This window comes from Rhinolophus ferrumequinum, chromosome 3 (genome assembly GCF_004115265.2).
Source record: "Rhinolophus ferrumequinum isolate MPI-CBG mRhiFer1 chromosome 3, mRhiFer1_v1.p, whole genome shotgun sequence".
NCBI classification, from domain to species: Eukaryota; Metazoa; Chordata; class Mammalia; order Chiroptera; family Rhinolophidae; genus Rhinolophus; species Rhinolophus ferrumequinum.
In genome coordinates this window covers 51,790,287-51,817,114 of record NC_046286.1, presented here as the reverse complement: position 1 = coordinate 51,817,114, position 26,828 = coordinate 51,790,287, and the positions used below count along the sequence as shown (strand labels likewise).

Sequence of the window (26,828 nt, the reverse complement as noted above, 5' to 3'; positions counted from 1 at the left end):
ATTGGTTAAGGAACAGGCAATACAGATCAAGAAATGTGCTTAATGTTTATTTTCTGGAATTCTGTCCAAAGTAATTATGTGAATAGTCTGAATCTATGTCCAGAGGGAATTAATACACAAGAAGAGAAACAAAAGAGAGGTGAAATTGTCACGAAAAGGAGATGCTGAATATGGAAGAGCAAAAGAAATGCTGTATCCTGGGAGGACTGAGGCAGCCCATGGATGCTGTTCCCGTACGATAAGAGAATTTGAGATGCCCAAAGCTACACATGCTTAGTGATAGCTTAAAGGAAAATGGTCTGCATTTTTGAGAGACAGGGAGAATGCATTTTGCAGTTTAAGTAAAGTAAGTACAATTACATGTCTAACTGTCCGTAGGCACATGATACAAAACTTGGTAAGTATATTTGGGAAGGTTTGGCTTAACATAAGAGCTATGCAGTGTATGCAAAAATCTACTTTGGGGGATGAAGAGGAAACTTCAAATGTAGGCAGTTATTTTCCAGAGCATCTGAAAATTAAATATCTCAAGATACCCATGTGAATGCTGCTTGAGAGAAGCACACTCTACAGATTAGTAGTCTGTGGACAGAGGAAACACAAATCTTCAAAGCAGATGATTGAAATTGCAAGTGTTGATTTGCAGTCTAGTTGCTTCTCACATGGGCAACTCAGTATAACATGGTCAATGTGAGTAACCAAAGGGATTTGCATATTTATCATGGTTATTGACAATCAGCATAGGGACAATATTAATATAGCAATAATAACTTTCACAACTAGAATTTAGTTCAGCAAGTATTTATTGGTTGTCCACCAAGTGCCAGACATTTAGCCAAGAACTGGATTTATAACAGATGAATAAATGCATAATCTAGGGGTAGAGTGGAGGTGGGAAGAAAGGTGAAGATAATTGACATTTAATAACTTTTAAATAAGTTAAATATGTTCTAGGTAGATGGGAAACAATTTGCTTTTATTTCATTTATTATTCACAGCAGCTCTTTGAAGTTTATATTACGGACTCTCAATTAAAGTTTGGAAAAGTGAGGCTCAGGGAATTCAGTAACTACCAAATGTCACACACCAAGGAGATGGCACACCTGGGAAAAGAATCATTTTTCTGGCTCCAAAGAACATCATCATCTTTAATGAGATTTCCTCCCATTCCTAACTGTAATATAAATCAAGTTTTTTAAACTTCTCACAAAATTGTAAATGAAGTTGAAGAAAATGATTAAATTTTTCTAAGGGATATCAGTAAAGATTTCACAAAGGGGGTAAATTTGATCTGAGGTTTAGAGGTTGATTAAAATTTTGATCAACCAGGCAGGTAAGAGGAGGAGAATCCTAGGTACAGAAAATTAAATGGAATGATATTTTGGGGAAATAAAAAAGCTTACAAGGGAAAATTTTAAAATTGTGGCTTTTCTTACCAGGACTTATGGAGATGTAAGAGATTGGGGAGAGGGAGGAGCCAAGGTAGTTTTTTTTTTTTTAATCGCTTTATTAAGATATACTTTACATATCATATAATTAACTCATTTCAGTTATACAATTCAGTGATTTTTAGTAATTCTACCAGATGGTGCAACTGTCACCATGCACTAGTTTTAGAATATTTTATCCCCCTCTACAAAGATCCCTCATGCCCATTTACAATTCCTACTGTCAGCCTCAGAATATCACAAATCTACTTTCTATTGATAAATTTGCCTTTTTTGGACATTTCGTATAAATGGAATCATACAATATGTGTCCTTTTTTTCACTTCTTTCACTTAGCATGTTTTCAAAAACATTAAAATTAAAAAAAATTCATGTTGTGGCATGTAGCAGTACTTTATTCTTTTTCGTGATTGAATAATATTCCATTTTATGGCTATACTATGTTTTGTTTATCCATTCACCATTTGAATACTTGGGTTGTTCACCTTTATGGTTGTTATGAATAATGCTGACTTAAACATTTATGTGGATATATGTTTTCATTTCTCTTGGGTAGATACTCAGGAGAATTGCTGGGTTTATAGTAGTTCTATATTTAACTTTGAAAAACTGCCCAACTGTTTTCCAAAATGGCTGCCTCATTTTGCATTCTTGCTTGCAATGTATGAGGGTTCCTGTTTCTCTACATCTTTTTTTTTTCCCTACATCTTAATATAACTTGTTATTGCCTGTCTTGTATAGCACAGCCATTGTAGTTCGTGTGAAATGGTATTTTGCTGTGGTTTTAAGTTGCATTTTCCTAATGACTAATGGTGTTGAACATCTTTTTATGTGCCCAAGACATAAATTCTAAAGGCTTTGTTTGGATAATGCATTAACTAAGATGCTGAACTTAAAAATATAAATGGAATTTCTAGGAAAAATAATAAAATTATTGTAATCTGTCCACATAATATTGAGTTGCAGATGTCCAGTGGATAGAGAGAAACGGGGTCTGGTACTCAGAAGAGAATTTAAGGCAGGACACATACATTTGGGCTCAGCTATAGAGAAAAGCCAGTGAAATCATGCAACTAGATGAGTTCATCAGCAGAGACAATGCTGAGCAAGAAGCTTGGGAATATTTAGGAAAATCTGTTTTGAAGAAATATGTGAAAGATAGTGTACCAGTTAGGGAGGCAGAGCTTTAGGGGACATACGAGAGACTGGTGTCATGCATGCCACTGGAAGAAAAATATTTTATTTTGCTAATGTTAATATTTTATTGTACTTGTTTGCAGAGCTTTTCTTCACACGTAAATAAATTTAGCCACATTGGATATCATCTATGTTGTTTTATAATATTCTATTTACACTCAACCCTATGTCATGAATGTTTTTCCACATCACTAAGTAGTCTTAAAATTATTTTTTATTGGCTGCTTTTAAACTATTCTATTGTAAATAGGTATTACAATTAATTTATTATCTTTTATTTTGAACCTTTAAGTTGGTTTCTTGTTTGGGCTTTTTTTAAAACAACACTGCAATAAACATTCTAGTTCTGAAATATTTGTGTGGATTTCCAGTGATTTCTCTGTAAAGTTCTTAGAAATTGGAATTTCTTGGTCAAAGTATATGAAAAAAATGTAAGGCTCTCTTTATATACATTGCCAAGTTGCCTTCCTGAAATGCTTTTCTGTACCCAGCAGTGTTTGAAAGTAATGAGTCAAATGTATTGAACATAAAAAAAAAAATCATAAACAGGAAAATATTTAACATCATTACTATTTGAGAGGTATGTTTCCAAGATTGCTCTGAGTATCACCTGATGTGAGCATTCTGTTACTTTTTAATTTTTAAAATTATTTTTTTAAATAAAAATTGGATATATTTAAAGTAGACAGCATGATAATTTGATACACATAGTGAAATGATTACTACAGTTAGATTTGGAACAGGGAAGGCCAAGATGTTGACTTTGGTGGCTGCATATTTGTTGGAGGCATCTGAAAAGTAATTTCCCTTGAGGGAAAGAGACAGACACCAAATTATAGTACTCAAGCCCATATTTTATCAACACCTGTTTATTTTGCCCATTTGTTTGCTTCTTTGGAAAATTTTTATTATATAGGAAAAAAGTTTTAAAAATTCAATTTAATTTTCTATAGTTTCAGAAATGTCAATTTTTTAAATCATCATTCTTTTTTCTTCTATTTTCCCCTTATCTATACTTCCTCAATTATTTCCTGTTTGAGTGGTTGGGTTTGAATTCTCTGATAAACAGCTCCATTAATGATGCTACAGAGACAAGTCAGGGATAGGCTGTCATTTGTATAAAGAATAAGCCTTTGGGATTCTGTGTGTGGACTTCCATAAATATAAAACTTGATATTTGTTTTTGCACATGGTGGGAATGACATTTAATGTCACTGTTTGAGTCACTGAATGGATGTCTGTTGAGCTCATTAATGTTCCTCATTCAAAGAACCCTTTCTGGACATCTACTTCATAAATTTATTACCATTCCTGGGAAAATATTTGACCCAAATACTCTTTGCTCCTCTGTGACATGGATCATACATAATTCTATCACAGTGAGTGAGCGGTTCACTTTCTCGACCACAGAGATATGTAATCCTGTCATTCCAAATACACACAAATCCCATTACTTCTTTTATAGACTCAGACTTGAGCAAGACTCTCTTGTGTTCCTTTCCCCTCCTTTTTGATTCCTAATTTGGGAAATATCTTCCCCACTGCCATTTTTAACAGGGTATATGGTCTTAAAGCTAGTCATGTGAGGAAATTCAGAATGTTCAGAATTTTGAAAAAGAACTTTTCTAAATTTCTCTGGATAGTGCATATTTAGGGCCATCTAGGAAATCGTAATGGATGACTGAGTGGATGGATTCATTTCTTAAATTCTCTTGAATAGTTCAAAAGAAGGCTCTTGGTGTCCTTTTGTTATGTTGGCATAACTGAATCCAGAGACAGTAACTTCGGAGGAGTTGTAAGGTCAATCTTATGACATTTTCCCCAAGTCTTGATAGTCTCCTTTACCTCTTCCTGAAAAGAGGACCTCAAAGTTCCCCAACATGTCTTTACAGGTATCCCAGCTGACTCTTGAAAGGTTTCTGGTAGAATAATGATCTAAAGGTCGATGCTTCTGGGGGAAGAGGTTCAGGATAAAAGTAATATCCTAGCAAGTATAATTTCTGTTGATTTCCTGATTTTTCATTGAAGAAACACAATTCTAAGACAAAGTTTACCTCTTGAGTACCCATGAGAATTTCATTATATTTCAAAGCCATGTAATTTAAAAAATGAACTAGAAATGTTTGGTGAAATATGTTTTCCAACTATTTCTTTGTGACCCACACATTCTGGCATTAAATGAATTCTGAATCTAATGCAGCTTTGGATAGAACTCAACTAGTGTAGATTAGCTAATGTTTTGTGAAGGCTTGTATTACAGATACAAATGTTGCTTTAGATAAAATAAATAAGAGTTTAAAACCTCTAAGAGTTTTAACAATTTCTCCAGTATAGAAATAATAAGAAATTAGCAAAAATTAGTCAAAATAGGGAAATCCAATTGAAGTGGGCTATTTGTGATAGAATATATTTAGAATCTTAAAGACGATAATTAGAAATAAAATAATTCTTAGTTTATAATTTTTAAATTTCAATCACTTGTGATTCACAGAACAGGCGTTACTGTGTGGGTCAGACAGAATTCAATTATGTTATTTTTTTAAATTGATTCCTTGAAATGATACCTGACCACGTAGTTAATTTGGGTGTTGTAAAAATGATGAAACAAAAAGATAAAAGTCACCATACTCCCTTTATATAATAGAAGTAGAAACACTACAAAGTTATTCCATACATATTCTGTTTACTGCACAATTAATGTAAAAAATAAATATATAAAAACAATTTAAAAAATATGTACTATGTAAATTTATTTGGCATGAGAAACTTCTAAAAATCACAATTTGTAAAACAAGTAAAAACAATGTTATAATAATGCATATCTATCTATAAATGTATTTGAGAATAATTTGTGGTCAAATATATCTAAAATAATGCAACAATCATGTTTTATTTAAAATATGAATTATTATTAACATCCCAAGTAGATTAAAAAGTACTTTTTTTCATAAATTCGAAATGGTATCAGTAACATCAGACGTAATGTATTTGGGTGAATTTTTTATTTGTGGCATTACATTTTGTGGTGATTTTTAAACAAGTCTATTTGTGATCAGTGCTATGCATTTTCACAATGGTTGGCCAATCTTTCCCTCCAATGTACAGCATAATTTTTTTTAAGTTACAGTGACTGTGTAAGTTTTGAACTCATGATTGTAGCACTGTCACACTTCATTCAACTAATGGAAATTGATTGTTCCAAAGTCTATTGTTAAGTGAAACCCTTGGTCCCCCTACCTGTTATCATGGAAGTAGAAATTATTTTCTACATTTTTCGTTGTCATATTTAACCTCAATGTGACAACATTAAATATTTTGATTTGTTGACTTGCATACTCATCTATATTGACAAATGTAACTCTTGGCCTGCATTACCTATAGATTTTCTCTTTCACTTCTATTGCACTAACCAAACGTGTTACTGCTTTAAATGACCCAGTCTTTGGAACTTTGCTCTCTTCAGTTCTAGGCCACACAGAATCATTAGCATGATCTTTCTCAAATGCTGTTGTAATGCTTTTTCTCCTCTATTTAAGGACAGTTAGTAACTTTCTATTGCATGTTATATCAAATAAAACCTTTCATTCTAAGAGTTAATATTCTCCCTTCATCTGACCCTTTCTCTTTTAGCAGTCTCATTTCTTCTTGCTCTTTGGCACAGTTTCTCTGTTACTTCCAAGCCATCTGGTTGTTATTAGCACAGGATTTGCTTCTAACTGACTCCCTGCCCAGGCAGATGCCACTCCTTGAATCACTGGGAGCCCGTTGCTTCCTACAGCAGTCAGTTCCATCTTTAAATGGGTCAGTTAGAGAGCGTTTCCCTTTACTGACCTGAAATCAATGATAGTATATAAGATTTTGACTTGAATTGCTACATTCTAAGTGTAAACTTATTTATATATAAAAGTCTATATACTTTAGTACATATATCAAAGCATCTCTATCTTGGAAATGATTATGTGAATTTTAATTGTACAGAATGAGTGTAAGCCTTATCACGCGCATGCTCACCCCCCGCCCGCACACACACAGAGCAAAATGCCTAAATATTATCAATTGTTAAACTAAGACAACATTACATTTCATATGTTTATATTAATTGGTTAACTGAGACAATGTTACATGTTATATTTTATTATAGATCTATCCAGACTTAGAATGGCTTGGTTTTCTAACTATGTAATGTACTATTATTTTCTAGATCATAGAAAAATTGGCATATTTAGTTCCACATATGCAATTTCAAACAAATCAGGAAAATTATCGGTGGTTTTTCTTATATTTTATAAAGTGAATATTAGAAAATATCTTGACATTGTTAATACAAAAGAAGACAATTATATCTTTCAAATAGCCTATGTAGCCCGACTTTTTATTAGTATCTCTAAATTGTTAGCATCTCCAAATGTCCTTGTATTTTATACTATTTGAAAAATTGTGTTTCCATAATAATTTTAATTGATCCTTTGTGATGCTATTTCCATCACTGTAATCAGGCACAACATATAATTAGATTTCAATCAGAACCTTTAATGCTATGTAGTAATCTGAGAGCAGACACAATCTATGTGTGTTTCTTTTCCTGACCTCCCTCTACCTTACCCAAGTGACACTTAACAAGGATGATGATTGACTATAGAGAGCAGAGGTTGCTTTCCATTTGTCTTATATAATGTCCAGGGGCAGTTAGGTAAGGTCATCCTCAGTTGATGTCTGATAGAAAGATAAATGTATGGTGACAGACTTTTCACTTGGACTGTTACTTCTCTTATGAACAATAAAAACTGACTTAATTTGCAGAATGGATGCTTAGGGTTAGGAGTGCACTTCTGGGTCATGCAGGAGGTTAAAGTTCTGGGGCATGGGTGGATGTGTGAGGTGGGTGACACAGGTGTGGAGGAACAGTGAGAGGGCTTATCTACAGCCCACGTTGTTCTCCTCTACGGCTTTACAGGTCCTGAATTACCAGCAGCAGATTATTCTTTTTCAGTTCTTACTGCTACCAGATTTCTTTAAAGCCCACTTCTATGTCTTTCCATTAATCATCTATGTAATTTTAGAAGTCAAAATGCATGAGGCTCAGAGCTAATTATGCATGCTATTATGCCTGTAGATATCTGGATGAAAGTCATGTTCCAACACTCAATCCCTTCCCTAAAACTCATTTCCACAAGTGATGATTTAATGATCTATTTACTTTAAAGCTTTGCCTTTGGGGACAATGATTATCCCAGTTAGCTCATTTGAAATAATAGACATTTTCTTTCATGCTATCTGTAAGTACTTAGAAAAATCATTGTGGGCTTTGAGAATACATTTAATACAAAATGTGTTGAAGATAATGTTTTGACTATCCCCAGGTAGAAAGGACCCCTTCATATCTATGTAGAGTATGAGAACCATAGCATCCACAATTCTCAAATTCCATTGATTAAACATGGGAAACAACCAGCTGAGAAAGCAGTGTGCATGAGGGTAAACTGCAGCTTTGTTTTTCAAAGCCAGTATGTGTGAGCAATAAAAGAATGATAAAATGACAGAATTCTTAAATGTGATGATTGCTAATCAGTTTTCCCTGATCAGTGTTGTTCTATTCATAGCCAGTCTATCACATTATGTGTAGCTGGCTTACTAGGAATGCAAACATTAGTCTCACGTGTGCCTTTTAATTTGATCTCTTCATTTCCTTTTTACTCTGCAGTTTTGAAAAACATCCATCGTCAGTAATAATGTCCATGACTTCTATGGATAGGTTATATACTTGATTACAATAAAGAGATATTTTCCTATCTTTCTGACAGCAGAGTGCAGTATTTTACAAGGAGAGGTGCCTTTGTGATTTAGTATAAATTCATTTCTGTTAGACTGTGATTTTTTTGAGCTCTTATAATACAGTTCAGTCAGAATGTGTGCAAAAAACACTTCCATTATAAACTCTACATTAATATTTTCTAAAAGTTAAGTCAGAAATACTACTTTAACCAAGTTCTGGATTTAGTGAGAACAAGAACAAGGTGGATTTTAGGTGGGGGAGGGCTATCTCCTTCTAGATGTCAGTCTTCACCCCAGAGCCACATTTGCGGCAGAAGATTTCCTCGTTCTGGGTCAGGAAGCCTTCCCCCACCAAGGAGACTGAGCACTTCCCACAGTTAAAACACTCGCTGTGCCACTGGCGGTCTTGAAAGCAGATGAATTTGGCACCTCTGAGACCTGCAAAGGAATTGGAGAGAAAGAATTAATCTGTTCTTTCCATGAATAGATTGAGCATTCTATTCAGGAACTCTTCTAGGAACCGGAGATGCAGCAATGAGCAAGATTTAGGTAAGTAACCTAAAAAAGAATGCAGCTCCCAGGGGCTCTGTGTCCATCTTGGAATGTCACCGATAGGCCAAGTCCCTCCTATGACATCCAGCCTGATTCCCAACCAAAATTTTCCATCATCTCCAAAAGTAGATAGAATCTGGGTATACAAAGTACATATTTTTGGAAGCAGATAAGGATTGCTAAAACAGATAAGGAAATGGAGTATATTGCTGAGGGAAGATGGTATATATAGCTTTTCAAGTCAGAGATACCTAAGTATAAATAGCTTTCTCCTTTCTCTTTTAGTGCCCTTGTTTTTCTTAGAGGCAAAATTAAGGTAAAATAAAATAAATGTATACTTCTCAGCCTGATGTCTGATGTTTTAATGACTTTTAGTTCTCTTCTTTTTCCATGTTTGATTTTACTTAGGATAAAGTGCCATGGTCATATTATGGTTTGGGACACAATTTCCAAAAACCCCAAATAGAGAATTTCATCCAGACTCTCATGAAGCTACCCTAATGTGACGACCTTATTACCTTGTCCAGAGACAACTTCAGCCTAGGCTTGCCATCAAGATCTGTGAATCTGATCACTCTGGCCAATGAGGCCCTGCTATCTAATGATTAGTTTCTAAGAAGTGTCAGCCTCCACCACTTCAACTTGGGCCTTATTGAGGCAGGGGGTTCTAATCCTTTTGCTGCGACGGTTGGATATATCTGAATGAATATTTCCATCCGCTGACTGCAGATGGAAACCTCCAGAAAGGAAGTTTAGGAAAGCAGATGTACATTTTTCTATATTTTTGTGTTTTTCAAGAATGAATAACAATAGGAAATTTTTATGTATAAAAATAATGTCATTTTTGTACAAGGCAGCTCAAATTGGTATTAAATGCATAAAATAGTCTAAATATCAACTTTTTATTTCTTGTGGAGTTCTGAAACATTTTGGAAAAAAATCTTGAAATCAATTAACTCAGTGAAAGAGCTAAAACATGGTAGCAGAATTTGAGTCTTCAGTGAGACTTTATCCCTAATAGCAATCCAGGGAACAGTTCAAGGAATTGATTTTGAGTAGTTGTAGAAAAGGAAAAAAGTTCTAGGAATTGGGATGCTTTAGGTTTTGGTCTTTTTTACTTGCTAAGCGATCTTAGTGCTATGAACTTCCTGTGATTTGATTATCATCCATAGAATAAGGCTAAAATAGTTCATGTGTCGATTCACATATAGTTTCCAAATGTTCCATTTGGGATGGTGAAGTAAAAGAATGAATAAGTATTTCATTGCAGATAAATTCTTTAAATATGATAATAAACTTATTTCCATCCTAGAAATGTCTTTACATATAATTTATTAGTTCATTGATAAATTTACATCAAATTCCTCTACTTTATCAAACTTTTATTTTCCTATTTATGATGCTATTATCACTTTCTAATAAAAGTAAATCAATAATAAACCAATTAAATTTCTAATGTAATTCAAAGCTGGCTACAAGAATAATATTCTATATATATGCATGTAAAATCCTCTGTTTGTAAAACTCATTATTACACATTTAGCATTTTGCTGTTCATCAGTCTTTCTTGATTTTATTATTAAGCCTGTACAAGTGGCAAATGTAAGAATCATTCTTCCAGAATTTTACAAAGAAGAAAACCAATGGGAGCATATAATAGCAGAAATTTAAGGCAGGCCTGACTCATCATGTGAGGTGTTTATAAATTATTTCAATTTTAGATATTTTCACTCTCTCTGGTCATGAGGGTAATTTGCAGTAAGAAACTTTTCCAGGAAAGAGGTCTCTGATACCTGTTTTATCTGGTTTCTGAAAATTCAGTAAAATAAGAGCTGGCATTTGTTGAGCACATGAAGATGAATGAACCAGTCACTATTTTAAGCCCTTTACATGTGTTAGTTCATATAGCTCTCACCTCACCTTCATGGGGTAGATATTATCATCAACGCTACTTTGCCTACAACATTTGACAGAGGTCCTGCCACTTGTCCAAATCAGCCAGCTGGTGAGTGGCAGCTCTGGATTCAATCCTAGGCCATCTGGTTTGAGAGTTCGTGCTTTAAACTGTACCAAATTATGTCTGAATTTATCTTTTGTAAAAAATACAACCCAAAACATTAGCATTCCATTCTGAAGGAATTACTGTTTGAAACTCCATTCAGTTAAAGGAGTTGAAAGAAAGCTAAAATGTAATCCATTTCAACACCTTATTTTGCAAATAAGGCAAATGAGGACCTCAGAAGGGATTTACCCACTGTCACCGATGGTCAGGGGCAGAAGCAAGACCAAGGCAATTTACTCTAGTACGGAGTACTTGTCACTCCAAAGTTTGATTGGTTAGTCCTATCTTGGAGGGGGAGAAAACAAATCTAGTTATGCCTTGAGTTTGTTCAGATGAATCAAGCTCATTGTGATGGGATTAAACAAAATTATACCTGATGACTTATAGATTTAGTTAATATAAAACAGTATTTTGAAAACATTCTAGTTTTCAAAACTATACTTCCTTAGTTTTAGTTATAGTTATAGTTATAGTTATAATTCCTTAGGGTGACATATTGGTTACATAAATGTGCAACTTTCAGAAGATAAACATATGGCAGTATAAGAATTCCCTATGGTACATTAGTTCAAATAGCTCGATGTTAAAGAAGCACTACTATAGGACTTACATATATGTCTAAGAGTCAGATAAAAAAAATATTAAAGTGTAAGTTGCAAGTTTTTGTAGGCATTTTAGTCTCTGGTATCTCTGTCACTGAGCTAAAGGAAGATAAACATAATTATCAAAAGACAGATTATTTTAAAGTAAATACATAGTCCTACATTTGGATTACTTTTTGCGTCAAATCTCTGCTTCCTGATCATCCTTACATTACACGCAGAGCAATGTGATTTTTCTGTCTGAATCTTAAAAAGCTGGGCTCAGTGATCGAACAGCAAGAACCCATCAGAAAAAAAATTAATTACACAGATGAATCTGTTACGGATCGGAATTGAAACTCGTTAAGTGCAGGGCTTGTGTAGGCTCTTTGCAGACTAGTATTAGCTATTTGGGTCCCCACAAAGTTTTCAAACCCATTTGAGTCGTTTAACTTTCTCATTTCCTCACGGAAGCCCCTTTTTTTCTGACTAACTCATGAAAAATGTTCTAGAATAAGTAGACTGACTCTGTTGGGTTACAATTGCAGATTCTACTAGGAGATTTTGGAGCTCCAGCTACTGTTGCAATTCTGGAAGTCCCATTTCCTAGTTAAAACCAGTGAAGACAATGGCTTATTCTCTTGACTGCAGGAACTGCCAGATGTGTAAAAGGCAGGAAAATAGAGTAGTTAAGAGCCCAGGCTTTTGAGCCTGATTGTATGGGATTACCAGAGCAAGTACTCGAGAGGGCAGAAAGGTGACTAAGTGATGGAAACAAGGTGTAAGGAAACAGAAGACATGCCATACATTATGGGGTAGCTGCTTAATTCTATATGACAATGACCAGGCCAGGGACTGGGAGGGTAATTGGCTCACCCCTGGCCGGCTCTTTAACTTTCGGCTGTGAGATGGATTTTATATTACATTGCATTACATGTTTCCAAACATGTGCAGGCCACACAATACATGCCTGCTGGCCAGATGTAGTCTATGGGCAAGTGTGAGATTCTGAAAGATATGGCTCCCCCTACAGGCAATCAGGACCGGACTCTTTCCTCAGGTAATTCTCTCTCTCCCCTTGCAAGTCAGTGAAAGCCTGTCAAGCTAGGTTTGCAGCGAAGCTGTTTTCTTTCTTTAAAGATTCATGAAGATTCTAATTTTATTTTTTTGATATATTTGAATGCGGAGGAGGAGGACAGGGATACAATAATCTTTAATTCGATGTTACATAAGTTGAACTGAAAAAACGAAATATGATCTAAGAATACTAGGAATGGGAAGTGACATTATTCAGTGACTGTAAGTTGCCTAAAGAATAGTTGCTGGATTTCTCAGGTGTCTCGTTAGCTTCAGTTCCTTTACTATAGGATTAACATTTTAGAGGTGTCTCTGAGGAAAATATAATGCATTTCTCGCTTTGAAAATCTATTTAACACAGATTGAATTGCCATTTATGTTATTTTCAAATCATGTCACATGTGCTTTGTTTCTCCAGCAGAATGCTATCTTGTTTTATTTCATCTATTTATAATTAAAACTTATTGCACGGAAATGGAGAGAAAAGAGAATAATACATTAGTTAGAAGCATATTAAAATAAAATTTAATCAATTCCTAACCTACGCTACCCTAATTAATACAGCTTTGGATTTTTGTGTAATAGTGATATTTATTAAAACTTTTTCTATTTTAAGGTCCCTTCACCCTTGTTTGGAATGAAGCCGGATTTTGATTTCTAAGACTCTCTTCCTCCCACTCAAATCCTTAAAGATCTAACTCAGATATCCTCATGAAGGTTTTCTCCGTCCTCTCAGCTCATCCTGTTCTCCCCTTCCCTGGACTATTATATTACTTAGAGCCGTACCATTTTGCTTAGCATTGATTCCCCTCCGCAGAGCATAGCTCCCCTAATTACACTCTCTACTTGCCTTGAGGGGTCCATGTAATATTTACATTTATAAATGGGTACCCATGTGTGTTTAGCTCAAAAGGAAACATAAGGAAAAGACTACCCATTTTTACATGCATTTCCTAAATTAACTCTATAGCATTTACCTAGTCATAACTATCTCATGGTAGGACCGTATTAAACTGAAGAACTCACCAGTAATGGGTTTGGTGCAGGCTGAACACCTTTTGGCATAAAGATGGTTGTAGCAGTCCAAGCAGAATGGATAGTCATCTTTGGACATAAACTCTTCTTCACAGAGCTCTTTTCTACAGCCACTACACAGAAAACACTCTTTATGCCATGGCTCATCACGAAATGTTATCTCACCTGAAGTTATCACCTGCCAAAGGACCACACAAAAGACAATGACCGTGGAAACCATTACAATTCAGACCTTTTGTGATTCTGTCTTATGTCCATAAGTGGTTCTTTAGGCTACACAATCACCCTGTATCAGGATATTCTTTTCCTATGATTTTTTTGAATTGATACGAGAAGCAAAAGGTTATAGGGATTAAATTGAATTGGTGAGAAATATCCTAATTTTCCCCCCATGATGGAACAGAAAAGAAGCAGAGTCATAATGGATCTAGAAAGATGAAAGCAATGGTGGCTCTTGATTCCTTTGTTTATCTTTCTATGACTTTCTTGTTGGTCTTCAAAGACCTGCCAGTAGAGCTAAGATATTCCCTATACCATGCTCTTGTTTCCTCATTTACCTTCTAAGGATGCTGAAAAAAGCTTTTTCCATTACGCCAGGTTCAAGAATATCCAGCAATGGCAACCCTGAATGGAATTGATAAGCACCGTCATCTACTAATGACTAAAATTTCTTGTGTTTTTACAGTCCTCAGCCCTATATTAGGCTGACCTCTTCTTAATATTCTCAATACACTTATACAGTAGAGACTAGTGTCTTTCCCCCTTAAGAGATGAGCAATTACTTAGGGTTAGAGTGGTTATGTCACTTGCCAGGATCACAGAGCTAACATTCAAACCTGCACAATCTGACTCCACAGCCCGTGTTCCTAAATATTAATATAGTTCTGAGGCAAGATTACTTTGTACTGGTAAACGGTTGATAAGTCTTTGTTGAATGAGTGAATAAACAGCAAGGGAAAAAGTGTTTGGAAAGCAACTCCAATACTGTATTTAATACAAATTGGATACTGTGGGCATATGTGTGTGTTTTCAGCTTTAGGCCTCTAAGTAATTAACACTGGTTGTACATTGAGCCTTAATGTATGATGTGCTGGCATTTTATCAGAGAAGGTTATTATTCCTCCATAATATAGTATTTTTTCGAAACCAGTTTAGTCCATGGATTCTACTTTCCAAAGGGCGGAGACAGATTCTTTCTTCAGAATCTGATGGGTAAATATTGGACACTTCTTCTTGTGTGGCACTTTTTAAGTCATAGAGTCTTTCAAATCCATGGCTACTGAGCTCATGGAGTAGCTGTGGAACCTGGAATGTGTTCATGTAAATAAATGTCTTATAATGACTGAAGCAATGTGGTAATCAGAGATTATTCATGAATTCTTTGTATTCAAATTGACTAGATGCAGAAAACATAGAGCATATTCTAAGCCATTATATTGTTGACAAGTTAAAAAATGTTATTTGTCTATGATATAGACTTTTGAAAAGATTATTCTGAAGATATTTCAAAATCTTACAATAAATATGTTAAAATTTAAATATATTCAAAAGAAAAGTTATTTTTTCCTAAAGGAAAAAAGTATACTATACTAAATAAGTAAATGGGAAAAATAATGGTGTGTGTGAACACAAGCAATTTAAAATACTCCCCACTGACTTCAAATGCCTTACAGCAAGCACAGCAGAATCTAAGATTCCTTTGATTTGTTTCATCAAATGGTTAGCAGGCAATGCTTAAAAGATGGAAAACTTGAAAAATGTATTCACAGCAAAATAAAATTTGATATGTACAGCAAAGACTGTTTAATTAAGGAGAAGAAACTTGGAACATTAAAAATAGTTTGCTTGCGATTATGTTCCTTTTGAAGAAGCAAAGGGACTAAGATAAAGTCTAATATCTAAGCTTGGTTTGTGCCACTGATTGATCCCAGGATTTAGAACTACTTTCTTCTCTGGCAAAGTCGAGATGATAATGATTTTGTGCTCAGTAGATGACAGGCGATGAATCACAGAATACTCTGTTTTAATTTTGAGAAGTTGGAATTTAAAGCACTTATAGTTTGAGGTTACTTGCTGTTTGGTAGAAAATAAATTCTAGTTTCACAAAATCTATGAAAAACATACTAAGGGGGCTTGATCCTCAAGTAATTTTTATCTATTTTGTTTTATATTTGGTCTTTGCAACTAATTGTTTTTCTTCAGCTTGGATCATCTTGATCAGAAACATTTATATCCAGCTTTCCTTAAAGAACGTGTAGATTAAAAAATTAAATAGAAAATAATCTGGCATGTCATGATCTGTCTACTACCCAATGTAAACATTTCATAAATTTTTGGTGATTTCAAATCATGTCCTAAATATAGGACAGCCTTCCATAACCTGAGAAACGCCAGTGCTTTGGCTTCAGATGTTGCTCAGAACTTGATGTTCTAGAGACCGTCCTTTCTTGAATTTTCATACCATTGAAAGAACTTTAGATGATTTTAAGATAATTCCCACAAGTCTCAGTAATGTTTTAGCATAATTCTTTAAGAAACATAACCTAAAAATGGCCAACTTAGTTATCCCTTAAAATAGTGAGATTAACATAGGTACAATCTATCCATTGTATTTCCAGCATCTGTTTCTAAACATATGTCTTGACTTTGGTAATTCTTTGGAGCTTCACATGTCTCAGGGTCATAGGGTCTGACTGTTGCTTGTAAAGTCATTTTCTAAGTCAGTGCTTCTGGTAAAGTAGTGGAAATCTCCGGGAAGAAGATAGTTTTATATTATGTTACAATTATTTGTACTTTTCAGCCATCATTATTGTGTAATTTAATAATTATAACTTGGGAGTTTTTTGATGCTAGTATTTTAAATATACCTAGAAAATTACTGTGTGTGTGTTTGTGTGCACATGTATGTTTGTATATGCATTTGTAGAAAGTGGTAACGAGACCTCTAGCTGTCCAGATGCAAGCATACAAGAGGTCTTAAGAGATCTGCTAAAGTAGCCCATAGATCAAAAGTGTTTAGAAACCACTGTACTAATCCAATATGCTTTCATGATTCAGCTTTCTCCTAGCAATTTATAGTGCTATTTTAAACTTATGATGCCTCACACATCAAGGATTTCTTTGAGAACATCAGTATATATTTTATGGACTACAGACAGATTTTATCAAGATGATAGAAATGAAAAACTTTTTCACAGAAAAGCTTAGAGGATAAAAAAGAATTGGACAAAGTTTACTTGAAAAAAACTGACTATTTTCTATTGGAAAATATGTTTGAATGAGTATCCAAGTCAATACTCTGGAACTGGAAGTAAAGGAAACCACTCAAAGCCTTCTTTCTAATGAATTCCCCTGATCAACTCATCTCTTTATTGAGCCTACATATCTACTCTTTAGAAACATTAAAGCTTCAAATCCACAAGACATTTACATTTCTGAGACATAACGTGAGAAGTTAAACATCTTATTTAAATTGGTTCACTTCATCACTCTGTGAAACTAATCTATATTTCTCTGAAACTAAATGGATCAAAAATTATTTTATATAAAATATTTTGTATTCAAAGAGAGATGTGTGCCCTCTACAGCAGTTAATGGAACTGGAATATTAAATTCATGTACTGGATGGAATTTTATGGTGATAAAAATAGATGGCCATCCTCACTGTGACAGGTAATGCTTTGGGACATGTTGGAATTCAAGTTAGCATGAATGTGTAAAGACAGATTAACATGATAGTATTAGTTCGTTCCAAATATATAGTGTGGCTAAAAAGCAATGGTCTGGAAGGTTCCACAAGCTTCATCCTCTTTAGATAATTACCTTCTTACAAAAGCTGCAGTAGTGAGCAAACTCCTTCTGAAAACATGGCACACAATAATAGCCACTCTCTTTGGAAATCAAAGGTTTAGTTCCTATTGGCTGCCGGCAATGCTCACACACAAAGCAGGTTTCATGCCAGTAGTTTCCCTTAAATTCCATTTTGCGGGAACCTGTACACCAAAAGTAAGAATCTGTTAGTATCTTTTAAGCAAAGACATGCCAAATTACTTAAAAAAGTATATTTTAAATTTAAGATTATAAATTAATTGTCTGCATAAGAAATAATGTTTTGTTGGTTTCCAAAACATTTATTTTGAAAAAAAAAGTAAATAGAGTTCAGCGATGATGATGATGAATCAATCTTTCAGTGCAAACTCTAGAAGGAACAGTTTTGAGATGTGAACGTACTACAAGTGGAGGCTCTGAAAGGCTGCATATGGTTTAGGTAAAATGGGCCATAATCATCAGTACAGGGATATTAGGAATGCCAGGGGGCACAAAGTCCTGAGATTGATGTTGTGCATTACGGTCTCCTAGAAAATCTTTAAATCCGTAATAAGAAAATGAGAGAATCATGTTCGCATGATTCTATCCATTGAGAAGAGGATCAAAACATAAAGAACTAGTGCTTGCCTAAAAGTGTAATGATTTACACGGATCCTTCTCTTCCCTGAGAGAAAATAAAGATGACTGATCCTCAAATCAGTTGGGGGGTCAAGCTACCAAATGGTGGTTGGCCCCGTTCTCCTGTGCTAGATTACGCTTTTTGATGCCATTGGTTATGTCTAGGACAATGTATTTAATGCAGTGTTAGTACTATTGTTATAGAGTTTCTCTTTATTCTATGGCTCACATTCTGTTTCAAAATGTTTCTTTAGGTTTATGAAAATAAACAGAACACTATAATTTATCTGTTCAAAACAGAAAGAAGAATCTTTTTGATTGTATAGTAAATGAGATCAAGAGATAGCAAGAAAGATCTCTTTCTCAAAAGTAGGGTTTTTTAGCTACTGTATCCTTCCCGTGCTTGAGCCTAATTCACAGTATTGTACTTCCAGCCACACCAGAAGTCCCTTGTGCTCTTACCAGGCATGATGGTCTTCTTGCAGTGGAAACACTTGGAGGAGCACTCATTAGAATAGCACTCAGAGCACAGCAGGCGTTCATACTTGGTAACAAAAGGCTTTTCCACCAAAGATTGATTGCATTTGGTGCAATTGAAGCATCCTTTATGCCAGTGCCTGCCTTTGTAAAAAAGATCCTTCGAGACAAGGAATAAAAGTTAATTAAATGCGCTTGCAACATAACAGGCCATTTTAAAAGATACAACTGGGACTCTGCTGCCAGTACATTGTGCTGGTAGCTTGAGGGAAAGTTGTTACTGATACTATTACCCATAGAGAGGAGAATCTCTGGGGCAGTTAAGAGCTAAGGACTGGGGCTTTCTTGGTTGGTCACTAAAGACAGATGGAAAAGAAATGGACTCCCTCTTTCTTCAAATTTCTTCTACCTTCCTTTAATAAGCAAGAGAGGTTATTCATGGGATGATTTTTACTTTTAGGTTTTCATATCCTATTATTGCTTGAGATTTAACTAAACAAAATCTCAACATCACCTAACTAAAAGAAAGGCAAAAAAAAAAGAAGAAGAAAAAGAAAAAAAAAATACAGCAATGTGCACTGTGGGATGAATAGGCTGTAGCTGTGAAAGGTATCAGGGCACACTGGGTTTAGTGGGGGGGGAGGCCAATATGAAGTCATAAAATACAGATTTTTGAATTGTTACACATCCATTTACGTATTTATTCATTCATACTCTTGTCATTCCAGAAATAAGTCAACATTTTGGCTGTGTAACTTTGGGCAAATAACTTAACTTCTTTAATATTTAATGTGTTAAACTATCACCTAGGATCGTTGAGAAGATTAAAGTTATATTTCATAGTGCAAAGCATAGTGCCTGGAACTCAACTGATGGGAACTTTGAAGACCCTTATATCCAGTAGCAGAGCAATAGAGTATTAAGAGTCAACTAAAGGGAGAAAGGCATTCCAAAGCATGTGTCTGTTCATATGCAATAATTCTGTGAATTGAGGTAAGACTTACCATGGAATCTGATTCAATTGCTCCTTTGCACTCCTCACAAAAGTTACAAAAGGCACGATCATAACATGAAACGCAGTATGGATTGTCATCCTTTAGTACATACTTCTTCCCAAGAAGTGATGTGGTGCAGTATTGACAGTCAAATGGAGCAGTTGTCATTTTGGTTCAATCCTGTGAATAAAAAATGATTCACGTATATAAAAGCAAATTTTATTGATAAGAGAAATTATAAAACCTCAATACGAGTCAAGCACTTGAACGAATTTATATTTTCTTAAGAGAAAATCCACCAATTTAGGAAAATATCCTGCAGTCATGGTGACACTTGGAGTAATTTAAGAAAGGCCACTCTTCCATCTTGGCAGTTCCTGTGTGTTTTGTTAACAAAATGCATCAAGCCAGCAGCCAGATTGTAAAACACATATTGCCTTCATCATTCACTAAATGTGGAATTCAGTGAGAATGTGATATATGTTGAAATAGGATGGTTTCATCTCAAGGATATAAATATGAACTGTTAATAGGACTTTCACTGTCATCACTTACTATCTTGCTGGAGGGTTTTGGATGCAGACTTCAATGGAAATAATAACAGTCATTTTTATTCTAACTGAAATAGAAATTAATAATCACATTACATTGCATTTCCTAGGCCGTATTTTTATTTCTCAAATCTTTAGTGGCTATCTAATGAGGGTTCTGCACATTAGTCCTAAGATCTTCCTGTACCATAGACTCTCCCTTGGGATATCCTCCCTACCTTTGGCTTCAACCTCCCCAAATAGTCTGTTGACTCCAAAACCTCTAGCTTTAGTTTGTGCATAACTTGACTCCTGAGCACCTCTATTTAAATGTCCCACACTAAGCTGGTCAAATAAAACTCCTTAGCAGGTAGGATTCAGTTGAAGTGCCAGGTCTCTGTGACTGCTGTTGAGCAATTGCCAGATGTAGAAGTGCAGATAAAACCATCAATGGTAGAAAGAGCTCTAGGCTTCTTGAGGCTTTAGGGCTAAATTAATAGCACACAGAATGAATAATAACAGCAGCATCTTACAGAATGAAAAACTGATATGAAATATAAAGCCTAGGCCAGGATAAGAGTGATAAAAGTGAACTGGCATCTTAAAATGCTTAACCATGGAGCTGGGAGGACGGTGGGTGGAGCTGGGCCCCTTGTTAGCTCTCTGGTCCTGTCTCCCTGTTGGACTTTGTGGTAACTACTGGGGGAGGGATGCGGATATATGGAATAGCCATCTTGGAACTGGGGTTATTCTTCTTCACATGGGCAACAGGTTGTAGCCCCAGGTTGGAGGTGTGTGTTCCTGCACACTGCAGTGGTGGGTTTTGTTTCTTTTTATTTTCCCAAATAAACTGCTCTTTTGGTGGATTTTCTGGAGAGTTATTTTTGCCAGTCGACAAGAGTTATTTTGTAAATTTAGGAAAATCGTTAAAGAACAAAAAATATAGATTTCAAAGGTTTACCTGTACATGAGTTTTTCATTGTCACCAAAAGCAGTATCACTGATTTTCTTTGAAAATGAGATTTGTCATTTCTGGATTTACTGGAATATCTTAGGAGCTATGAATATTTTCTAATTTTCCACCTCAGAATTTTTTTTTTAATTTTAGCAAAATCAGAAAATCAATGCATTATTATGACACTTTTACAGCATTTTAAATGCTAATTTTTCTTTGCTACATTCAAATGGTAGTTCCATATATTTTACCTTCTTTTATTTCAATAACGAAGTTTCCAGCAGAGTGTCTTGCTAAATATACACTGTCATTAACTCTGTGCATAGCAGTTTTGCTATATTTTTCTTCACTAAGACAGAGAAAAGACTGAGGATTTGAAATACATCACTCTTTTCCCAGGAAATAGGAAAGTTCCCAATGGAACATACCAAAATTATCTGCAAGGAACATTGAATTCTGAATTTGATTAATTCCACAAAAATGTCCCTTCCTAGTGAATAGAAACACACTCAAAGAATTACTGAGGGCTTGGAAACAGGAGGAAATAGATCTGATTCCCTTGAAAGATTTTAAAATGTGAGTTTTATTCATATTTACAGTTATCAAGTGTTTATCTCTTAATAGTGAAATAAGACATATACCTTTAACTTTCATCACTTAATATGGAAAATGCCATTTTCATAATTAATATTGATTTAGTCTTAGATGTATATAAGTATAACAGCACCATGAAGCATGACTTCTCAGGACATGGAAACTACTTCCATTTTGTAAGACTTTTAGTATATTATAAAATGAAGAAACAGCGAAAGAATTACAAAATTTGTAGAGGGTTTCAAATATATAGGACATGTGTAATTAATTAAGCCAAATTGTTATTCCTTATACTTTGCATATATGTTAGAAATATTATTTTCTATATACCATGTTTAACTTTTTAAAGGTTTTTAAAAATGAGTGAATGAAAAATAAGTGGAAGTAGTATGTATTAAACCTTCCTTTCCTTGTTTGTCAACAGATAAATTATCCAGATGGGTGTAGCAATATCCAGAGAAGGGCTTTGCATTCTGCTGGTGGTCATGGAACTTGTCCCAAGAATGATCTGGAGTGCTGTAGGCTAATGCAAAGGGTCAACTGCTGAGGGGGACCATTTTAGAAGCAAGAAAGGTGAGAGGGAGGCAGTAAAGTCTCTCTCTCTCAGTCTCTCTCTCTCTCTCTCTCCCCCACTCTTTCTGTCTCAATACTCAGTTACCATAGAAATGTGCAAAGCAAGGATATGGTTCCAATATACATGAGCTTCGTACTCGAGTATCATGCAACTCAAGGACAACCTGCATGCATTCTAGCTATAGATTGATTACAAGTTTTAAAAATGAGAGGGGGTTCCCTTCTAATGGTGGAGTTGAAATGTACGAGGATATAATTTGGTCATTCTGGTTTCCAATAATGTGTCTATGCTGACATGTTTTTGAGGAATTTTGTTTACTTCAGGGAATTGAATTAACCATATATCCCTTATTGTAAATATCAATTATAAGTTACTACATTGATTTGACTACAGCTTTTTGTTCCCCATGGAGACAGGTAATCATTTATAAAATTATTACATTGATTAGATGTCTTAAAATAGGTGACATATAGTAAATGGTATTTAAGATTACTTCTTTCTCTAATGCATGATTTATAAGTTTTGCTAACTAGATGCACGTAGTGCCATAATCACGACTTTTGCACATACAAGTGTCAAAGTGCACGGTTCTTTAATTTAAAGTTTGCTTTCTGTCTTAATTTTCATCTGGTTACTCACAGTAGCTTCAGTAGCCTGTATAAATACATCTATGCTCATCTAAAAGAGCTGCAATTGCCTATTCAGGTCTTTCATTGATTCAGTAAAGCAAATTTGTTTCTGCTTTTCTTTAGGGAAGAAGTTGAAAGAATTTAGAGCCAAATGGCATTAGGAGTATTAAAATGTTCTTGGGAAATATTGTAGAAAATATTGAAATCTTTGAAACATATTTGATTGATATACTAAACTTGGATGGAGACAGAAACTGGATGAAGAAACTTCATTTGAACTATACCTAACTGAATTCACCTGTGGTCATTTTCCTTCTTAGGATCTTAATTTTAATTGTTGCTCTGAGGGTAGACAGAGGGCTGATGGTCAGTCAAGAGCATTTGGAAGCCTCATTGAGCAAGGTATATTGCTTTATGCTCTATAAAGAGCCATTGGAACCATCCACAGTGCATAGTTATACAAGACACCTAACTCCTAAACAACTGTTTCAGTCATTCTCTTCCTTCCCTCCCTGCATCCCCTACGCATGTTTATTGGGTACCACACATTCTATTGATTCCACTTCAGAAGTAGCCATTAAATCCTAGGTTAGTCCCTCCTCATATCTCTGCTGGACCGCAGTGGCTTACATCAAACTGAAGATATTATTAAAGATTTCTTACTCTGTTGAGTTGAACCAAGCACATTTCTAGTACATGACTTTTGTTCTCTGAGGATAAGTTCAATTTCCCCCCGGGAGTCCCAGAATATACTCCACAATGTTCAAAAATCTTTCTCAGACTCATCTGATCATCTCCTTTCCCTGGTGAAAAACCTCCAACAGCTCTTCTTTGACTACAGTCTAAATTCCATCACTCAGCACAGAGATCCTTCACTAGCTGGTCTACTTAGCCTACTATTTCTCTATCCCATTCCCAATACCGAACTGTCACACACACACACACACACACACACAAACACACACACTTCACCTATGCTTTGGCGACTTCCCATGACTTCCTGTTCTTCAAATGCATTATGTCCTTTTATGCCTTTGAGTCTTTGGACGTGGCTTTTCTTTCACCTCTAATAGCCCTCCTTCTTCTCCTCCACCGACCTTATCTATCTGATGATGCCCCTCATTGATCAAGGTTCAGTTAAAACTCCTTCTCCCAGTGGCATTCTCATGCCTCTCAGAATATGGTTGCTCTCATCAATTCCTTCATAGTTCTCTTTTTCTTTTGCCACATTATATAATAGTTTGTTTTGCCTCCAGTATAAAAGAATTAAGAATTTGTATGCTATACATTTACTTGAGTAGTGGATTAATTTATTATATCTGTGGTAGATATGTCAAAGGACTGAGAATAAAGGTTAGCGAACAGGAGATAAAACCCTAAGGGCCTGTCCATGGCAAGGAGAAGTTTTTTACTTTCCCTGTGAGGACAGATAAAGACAGTTGGAGAACTCTTTGAATAATAGCTGAGGAAGATATAAAAGAAACAGCAGAAGTAGGTGGTTGATCTGTTATTATTAAAAGGTTTTTCCTCTAAACTAGTGGCACCAATAAGCTTCCATTAACAGTTTCCGAACTGTTTGATCAGGTACTTCAATTTTCTGTTGGAAGCTATACCAGCCTTTCTGGATCTGCGCACGTGACATTCCAAAACAAACCATGACTTTACTGAGATTGTAAGGTCTTTGTCTTCTGAGATATTAGCTGGAATGTTGTTTGACTGAAATGTTATTTGATTGACTGAATTTCACAAAATTTAGGGGAGTTAAATAAGATATATGAAAAAACAAATCATCCAGAATCTGCGTAAACTAGGCCAGGTGGGATAAGTATATGTTCTACAGCAGAAACGTTTAAAAGTCACGTATTTTTAAAATATGAAGGAGTTAGAGTAACTAGTAAAGAAGTTCTACTTTTACATTTTACTTTGGTTTGTTTTCCTGGTTCTGAGGATGGAGTTGAGCAGAACTATGTGTATTGCCTTCCTTCTCTGTGGTTTTCTTGTAACCCAAGACATAACATTCTGAGAAGAGTATTACATTAGAAATCAGAAGCTGTGGACTGTTGCACGGGGCCCTTTAGCCGTAGCATCTAACTTAGCTACTGTTATGGAAACCATTCAACCTGTACGGCACTTCCTTCCCTTAACTGTGAAATGAGAACACTGTCAGTTGCTTATGATCCCACTCTAGGATCAAGTGAGACTTCAGAATGGAAAAGTAATGGTAAATCTGCTGTCAGTGTGCTTGACTCGAAGGAACATGTGCAATTATAACTGTAGTTCCCATTTATAAAAAAGAGGCTATTTTCTTCCCCCTCACACATGACTTTTTAAAAACTCAGCAAACAATGTTAAAAATAACTAAAGCCATAACTTCAGGCCATCAATCAAAAATAACCTAAAACAAGCACCACAGAATTGTGGTGGAATGTTTGAAATTAGTCTTTAGGGATATATTTGCAAGCCCAGTTTGTTGGAAACTGAATGTCTTGTGTAGAGAGGTCAAATAGGAACTCTCCTGAGAGCTGAGGAACTATTCTCCCATGAAGCAAAACAGCTGACTAGAGCTTTCCATCTGGTTAATTGGTTCTGTGGATACCAACAAAGAAAAAAAGTGTTTTGTATGATTTTTTTTGCAGGGATTCCATTCCGAATCACGTAATTATGGCAGCTATTACTGAAATAGCAGTAAAATATAGTTCATGGTAATGTATAAATATAACCGTATTTTATAGAATATTGTATTCTTTACAATTTTTTTTTTTTTAAGTAAGACTCTTAAAATACATGTACCATCCTTGACTTTTTTCCCCTCACTGGGATATAAGAAAAATTTCAAGACAAAAAGAGCATTGCCTTTTAACATGAAAGTGGATTATTTAGGTCTATCTAGACAGATCCCAACTTTAATTTTAAACCCATCATTAGGCTTTGCCTTTGCAATTTTGATCCCAAAGGAACTACAACCATTGCAGTAGGTAGAAGTAGTGTCTTCCCTTCTACTCCTTGAAAACTTTCCATTATGTCTGTAAAAGGGGTTCTGGAAGGGCAAATCTACTTTCTCATTGGCCTCGGGGTCTCCTCAAAGTCTCGACTGAGGTTCTGATTTAGTGCTAGGGTTTTGTATATACAAGGACTGAACTAAAAGAGATAATTTATCTAAAAGTATGTAGCATAGGGTCAGCTCATGGTAGAGGCAGGATAAGTTTCTTGTATATGAATCCTCCAAATTAATCCATTTTTTCTAGTGATGGAGACTACGAGGACACTGCAGGTCTAACATAAATATGAGAAAGTATTTCCCCGACCACTGGCTTCTTGGAAAATTGAACAAATACTTTATGGAATTCCCAAGTAGAGTAATTGTACAATTTGTTTGTTTTTGGTCTTCCTCTCTATTTGAAGATCACTTTCTCGATCACACTCATTAACTACTATCAGTATCTGAACCCTAGTAGCTGTTTTCTTAGCAGTACACAGGGAGTTCCATGGATCCATCTGTCTAACACTGTTTCCACCCGCTTCCCCTTGCTGTAATAACAAATGAAAGCTTATTTGGCAAAAAGCATGATTTGTTGTCATTTTAAAACCTACGTCTACTGAGGAAGGACTACATCTGTAACCTGGCCCACATCTATAACACATACTACCAGGTGAATAACCCCAACAGGTCCAGGTATTTGAGTTCTCAAGATCACATAAAAAATATGCTGTCTAGGAGAATATTCTAGGGAACATACTTCATTGGAGAGGAGCGACAATATTTTTTGTAACTGTTTTTACTTGCTTAGTTTTGAATTTAATGTCCTGTGATATAGGACATTATAAATTGATCCCTGTAAAACCAAAGTGGCTATTTTATTTTCCTGGATGTTTTAAAATAAATTCCAATTTCCTTCCATAATGA

General features: G+C 35.2%; 1 protein-coding gene across 1 annotated transcript in view; it reads right to left on the bottom strand.

The window, feature by feature from the left end:
* Positions 1-8,629: 8,629 nt before the first annotated feature.
* FHL5 (four and a half LIM domains 5) overlaps positions 8,630-26,828 on the bottom strand; it is a 31,476-nt gene continuing 13,277 nt past the window's right edge. The window contains exons 2-6 of the mRNA XM_033094505.1: positions 19,652-19,822; positions 18,633-18,807; positions 17,547-17,716; positions 13,716-13,902; positions 8,630-8,855 (exon numbers count right to left, since the gene is read on the bottom strand). Of these exons, the coding sequence (XP_032950396.1) occupies positions 8,692-8,855; positions 13,716-13,902; positions 17,547-17,716; positions 18,633-18,807; positions 19,652-19,810 (855 nt within the window). The 5' untranslated portion in view covers positions 19,811-19,822 and the 3' untranslated portion in view covers positions 8,630-8,691. The remainder of the gene's footprint in view (positions 8,856-13,715; positions 13,903-17,546; positions 17,717-18,632; positions 18,808-19,651; positions 19,823-26,828) is intronic.